The sequence below is a fragment of the Lycium barbarum genome, chromosome 8 (assembly GCF_019175385.1).
Source record: "Lycium barbarum isolate Lr01 chromosome 8, ASM1917538v2, whole genome shotgun sequence".
NCBI lineage: Eukaryota > Viridiplantae > Streptophyta > Magnoliopsida > Solanales > Solanaceae > Lycium > Lycium barbarum.
This window is the reverse complement of record NC_083344.1, coordinates 101,907,683-101,914,243: the sequence shown is the minus strand read 5'-3', so window position 1 is coordinate 101,914,243 and position 6,561 is coordinate 101,907,683. Positions and strand designations below refer to the sequence as shown.

The 6,561-nt window shown below is 33.7% G+C and overlaps 1 protein-coding gene across 1 annotated transcript; it reads right to left on the bottom strand.

Moving 5' to 3' along the window:
* Positions 1-1,027: 1,027 nt before the first annotated feature.
* On the bottom strand, positions 1,028-1,798 carry LOC132605193 (pathogenesis-related protein 1C-like). The gene has a single exon (XM_060318412.1). It carries the CDS (start codon positions 1,768-1,770, stop codon positions 1,267-1,269), a length of 504 nt encoding a protein of 167 aa, XP_060174395.1. The 5' UTR covers positions 1,771-1,798; the 3' UTR covers positions 1,028-1,266.
* Between the last annotated feature and the right edge of the window lie 4,763 nt (positions 1,799-6,561).

Below are 6,561 nucleotides of genomic sequence, written 5' to 3'. Positions count from 1 at the left end.
AATTTTCATGCAATAGTGCCAAATCGCATCCAAGCAACTTGCCTCCTAATCTGAACATATATATCAGTCCAAAATCGTCATATGCACATATTGGAACCTTCAAATCATGAATCCAAGCTCGTTTTCACTCAAAATGTTGACTTTGATAACTCTAAGCACTTTAGGCTAGTGCTTCTAGTTAACAAATAGCCATACCAAAAAGATCCCATGTCCATCACCTGTACCCGCAAGTCAAAAATCAGCAAATGAACCTGTAGAAAGTCTCAAATAAAGAAACGTGTCCCTAGAACTCAAAACTACTTGTCGAATCGTTACATCATGTGATCATGTTCAACTTTGTGATGACATAAACATGTGGTACAGTACCAGTTTTAGCCAATGTTTGAAAGTCTCCTTGTATGAACTTCGTCTGCTTACTATAGTAAGATAACATGATATAGATTATGTGATTGCACCATGAAAAATATAATCAATATTTTGGGGGATTTAAGTTGTATAGCAGGCAGTGTAAGTTAAGATCCTTCACACAATATGTGTAATCTAACCTAGTATAAGAGGTTATTTAGTCAACATTTATCAGATTACTAAATAAGTAATGGTTGTCTTAGAGATTATCTGCAATTAACTTATAAATGATCAGATTATGTAAATATTTTTTACGCGCATTTTATAAATTTAATGTATAGAGTTAACCTAAATAGTTTTACATCCACCCACTTAAATAACTAGAGGTTGTATAATATATATGTATGTTTACAGTCTAGAAAGAGTGAATAGTAAATCTGGCTGGCTATAATTGGATAAAGACCCCAAATTTAAACTCTTCATAGGCCTTAAGTCAAGCAGTAGTTCAGTTGTGAAAACTAGCTACTTTTAATCCTCCGACCATCTTAATTGGTGTCCATGGTTTTGCCCCTCTAACAGATCATATAATACGTGTTATATAATAAGTTGGTTTCCTATTGTTTAAAAATGCATGTGGTTAAGATTTTGATCATGGCATCGCAGGTAGTTAGACAATCAACACATGATTTCTTAAGAGTATTAATTCATAATAATGAGATCATAAATCAAGCCGAAGCAGCTTCACACTTGTTAAAACTTGTACTTGTTCTCTTAAAGCCACTTATCTTACTATATAGAACGTCCACTCCAAATAGGAATACAAATATACTTAATAACTTAGTTGTGTTTTAGCGCTATTATTTAATTTGTTGATAAAAGGCAAGCCGAAGTCCGTACGTATAATGTGAAATGGACATCTTTTTAGTATGGACTTTGACCTATAATATTACCCCGAGGATCATAGTTGCAAGAGACAACGTATCCTCCATTGTTGCATTGAACCCTAGCACATCCCAAACGAACCGAGTTACGCCAAACCACTTGAGTATAATGTCCGCACACTTTTCCCTCATCACATGAATTCGAGTCATGGTGATAGTATTGGTTCTCGTCGACCCACATCCCCACCGCCTGCATGGCCGTCAAGTCGCCGCTACCGCCAGCTAGGTTTTCACCGTATTGGCCTTGAGAATGGACGAGGTTGCAATCAGCAGCCAATTGGGAAGCATACTGTTGGGCGTAGGCTGCCACCTTGTCGTCCCATGTTAATGGCCCGACTCCCACATTGGTACGAGCTGTGTTGTGGGCATCCAAATAGTCTTGTTGAATGTTTTGGGCATGACAAGTGTGGGATATTAGGAAGAAGAGAAGTGTAGAGGCAAGAAGAAAAAATGAAGTCATTTGGGAAAAGAGAAAAAATCCCATGACTATAGGTCGTCTCTCGAAATGGTTTTTGAATGAAAACTAGATTTGCTACCAGTAGTATTTATAGGAGAAATCTTGAAGATTTCACGACAAACATTCCGGTACAGGCCTATGTACCGTTATGGTTAAGGGTTCAATTGAACCCCTTACTTTCAACACGAAACATAAATTTATGTGTAAATATTTACTAAAATTGTAATAAATTGTAGATATGAACCCATAAGTATAAAAAACATAAGGAGTTCAACGCTAAAAATCTTAAAGTTGAACCCATAATGTTTAAATCCTTGATATTTTATTTTTTTTTTGCAGTGTATGTGCGTGCCAAATTAGCATGTGTGTGTGTCTTCCACATTGGCGTGTGTGTCACGACTTCTCCTTCTATTTTCTTTTTCCAATCACGACTTGACTTTAATTCAGATGTCATGATTCATTTGTTGTAAATAATTACTACTGCTACGGTTATTATACAATTTACCTTCTTCCAACTTTTACCATCTCATAAACAAAGAACATTGCAATGAAGAATAGAAGTCTATGATTTACAAAAGGCAGAAGTGGTTAAAACACTTCTAAACTTGGCATAGATTATTACTTTAGTCCCCAAATTATGACTAGTCTTTTAAACACCCATAAGCTTGGGTAAGTGAATTTAAAATATACCCTCGAGATGCCACATGGCAGAACAAGTGCTCTCCTCTTCTTCTCCTCTATTTTAATCTTCGGCCTCCATTAAAACACACCCCAAGTTGAATTCAAATTTTTTTCTTCGCCTTCTTCTCTAATTGCTAAAGTTCTTAGTCATATTTGTTGGTTTCTCAATCAATTGTCTTCATGACTAAAGCTTGTAGATGTGGATTTCCGGCAGTGTTGAGAATTTCTTGGTCTGATGACAATCCAGGAAGGAGATTTGGGGTTGTCAAAACTACAATGTATGTAGTTTTTGTTTTTGGTATGTCAATTTTAGTATAATTTTGTTGGGTTTGTTCTATTTAGGACGGTCAATTTTTGATAATTTTGTTGGATTTGTCACTGATTTCTGTTCACTTTGTATAGGTGAGAGGTCAAGGTTCTTGCAAATTTTTCGACCGGTATGAACCACCATTTCTGGCGCAATGTTGAAGAAGAACAATAAATATGAGCAAGAGTTGAAGTGGTCAAGAACATTGATGATTTGCCTATGTATTAGTGTGCTATTTAATTACTAGGCTACCTTTCTAGGCTAAAACCCTAAGTTTCGATAAAAATCAAAGGGAGATGGAGAGCGTTTTGATAGAAATGGAGAATTCAAGAGTGTTTGGGGTGATTTAATTTTTTAAGAACATGAGTTTATGGCTACTATTTTTTTATTTTTCATTTGACTTTTAAATTATCCACATGCAAGACACATCAGCTGGAATTTCCAAATGGACCGCGAGTGACTACACTCACTAAGGTGTATGAGCTCGGAGTTGTATTAAAATTTACTTAAACATGATTAGGGGTGTTTTTAAGACTAGTCATAGTTTGGAGACTAAAATAATAATCCGTGTCAAGTTTAGGAGTGTTTTAATCACTTCAGTCTTTATAAAAGTTTAAAATCCTTAGGGTGTTTTTCGTTTTAACTAATTTAGTTTCCAAGGTTTGGGGGGGGGGGGGGGGGGGGGGCTGGAAACCCAAAGCATCTCTAATAACGGTCACTTACTTTCCCCTTGTGTTAGTTTAAATAAAATATTTGTTTTGATTGTTACATAAATTTTTTGTATGTATCGTTACATCTCTCGGTATGTAACGACGAAAAGTTTCATTTTGTGTAATATATTTGGTGTGATGCGTCGTTACCTTGTTATTTTCTCATTTTTTGTCTTTACTTATTAGTATCTAATAATCCTATTTTATTCTTAACCCTGTTTTTTATAATAGCGCTACCCCTTACCCTACTTTTCTTTTAGATTTATCCTACAAAAAGCTGATGTGTGGCATTATGCAACGACAGAAAACGATACAATCAATCCAAGAAACATATTCGAGGTCGTGCAATGATATCGCGGCTCTTAATTGCCTGTTTGGCCATGAGAACTTTTCCGGAAAACGTTTTCACTTTATTGGAAATCAGTGTTTGGCCATGAAAATTCTTTTGAAAAACACCAAAAACCTTGTTTTCACTTTTGTTTTCCTACTTTTTTCACTTTCATTACATTCAAACAACCAAATATTCTTTACAAAAACTATGACCAAACACAACTCCAACTTCAAAATTCCAAATAAAGTGAATAATGTTTGGTTTTCAATTTCCAAACGCCTACTTAGTTAGGGAGTTCCATTCATCAGATGACATTTTCCATTTTTCTATGGAATAATATTTTTCATCTTTCAATAGTTTTTTTTAGAACTTGCGACTTATTTCGAAGAACTAATTAGAAACTAACGCCAATACATATAAATAATCTTTAAAATTCATGACTTATTTTTATGATCTAATTCGAAACAAAAGAATAATTTGTATAGAATGTTTGAGTAATTTGCAATTCGCACCCCTAAGGGAAGCTCACTTTTGTGGCTTACATCTTATCCTATCTTTTTTAATGATTTACACCCTAATCTCTTTAGTTCTTTTCAAAATCATAAAAGTACCCTTTTTCAATTATTTACAAGGATAAAATAAGAAATTATATATAAGAAAAACAGAAAAGTGATCTAAATTAAAAATAAAAGCAATATTGAATACCAGACATTTGCTCCTTCTTCTCCATTCAAAGGCAGTGTCTTCCCGTTTACAACTTTACCTATAATCAACGAATGATAAAAGTAAGAAAAATCAAAGTATATTAGCAATAAGAAAAATCAACTTGTTTGACTACTGTCATCGACTCCAAAGCAGAAAAATCTCCTTCCGTCAAGACTTCCACAGACATCTCCTTATTTTTTTCTCTTTCTGTCCCAATTTATGTGGCACTTAGCTTGTTGCTTCTCGAGATTCAAACTGTATGAATTTTGACCAATATTTTAAATGTATTTTTTCACCAAATTGATATGAGAAAAGTTGCCACTTATAATACTTTTCATGTAGTTTTCAAATATATAAATTTTAATGTTAAAATATTGAGTTAATCTAATTCAATTTAATTTTAAAGTTTAGTTAAATTAACTCTCAAAAAGCGAAGAGTGTCACATAAATTGGGACGAAGAAAGTAGTATTATTTCAGCCATCGTCTTTTCTAGCAACACATTGCGCAGTCGTGGAAATTAAATGAAAAACAATTATTCAATTTCTAGTACTCTTTGTGCTCTTTTTATACTTTAGTCTCAACATTAATTTCTGTCTCGGGGGGGCCACCATTTCTGCAGATAAATCTCTTTCATTTGGCTAAATAATTGATTCTTCCAACCAGTGTAGTTTGGGTAGAAAAACAGGGATAATCCACTTGATTATGGTGCTGCTAACTTAACAATTCTTCAAGGCAACCTGGTTATTCGGAATGACCAATGTCTGCTATTCAATATTGCTTTTATTTTTAATTTTAATCACTTTTCTATTTTTTTATATCTATTTTCCTATTTTATCCTTATAAATAATTGAAAAGGTTTTTTTTTTTTTTTTTAGTTTTGCAACAAGAGTAACAAGAGTGCACATACGTTAAGGGTGCAAATTGCAAATAACTCGGATATGAAGGAATCCGCGATATAAGTTTATATAATATGATAATGACCCGCCTAATTCTACTTTAAAACCAACCATGCATATTACCCACCCTGCTATACACAAAATGAATTTTCTCCATTTTGCTCAGTTGGAATGTCAAGTCGGCTCCTACTCCGCTAGTAAGCCATTATGAGCACCAGGCAAGCAAGACGAGTGAACGAAGGTGTTATAAGAAATAGTGATCAATACAATGGTGGAAAAAGCACATAAACAATGAGTTCAATCGAATTTGATATTTCTGACACAAAGTATATAGATAAATAAGTAAAAAGTTACTGCGTACGTTTTCAAAAGAAATAACATTTTGAATCCAAAATATCAAAAGTGTGATGGGTTCAGTGACAAAAAATTAAAGGTTGAACTCATCAATATTAAAATCTTGAACTTTTATATATCACAAAGACAAAGCTCTCTCAGAGTATCTCGCAAAATAAGATAAGCAAATTGCTTATGAATAGTCATTTTCACTTCCAACTAACAACAACAATATACCCAGTGTAATCTCACAAAGTTGTCATTCTCACTTCCAACTCTACAAGAAAAATGTTGTTTGCTAGGGATAGATAGGTAATAGACATTTCCTTGGTAAAAGACAATACAGAGAAATTAGTATCAGACTAAAGATATTGAAGCAAATCAGTCAAATTACTTAAAATTCAGTCCCATTGTTGAAAATTAACAACTGCCTAGCGCCCTTCACTTTCCTTGACTACATGAAATTGCATTGCCAATTCCCCAGATTTACTATTCTGAATGCCAATAAGAAACCACAAAGAACAAGGTTACATAGCAAGATATTGTAACACTAGTTTATAATGGAATAAGCAGTTCTGTGGGGAAAAAAATGCTCCCTCTGTTTCAATTTATGTGAATCTATTTGCTTTTTAGGCCGTGCCAAAATGAATAATCTCTTTCCTAATTTGGAAACAAATTCATTTTGTGAAATTATTTACAGCCACACAAATATTCAAGACTTATTTTGAACCACAAGTTTCGAAAGTCTTCACTCTTTCTTAAGTGTCGTGCCCTGTCAAATGGGTTCACATAAATTGAAACGGAGGGAGTATATAAATGAATCATAAATTACTGTGTTTCATGTTACACAATAC

Excerpts from the sequence above, each read along its gene's own strand:
- LOC132605193 (XM_060318412.1), bottom strand. The coding sequence starts at position 1,770 with ATGGGATTTTTTCTCTTTTCCCAAATGACTTCATTTTTTCTTCTTGCC.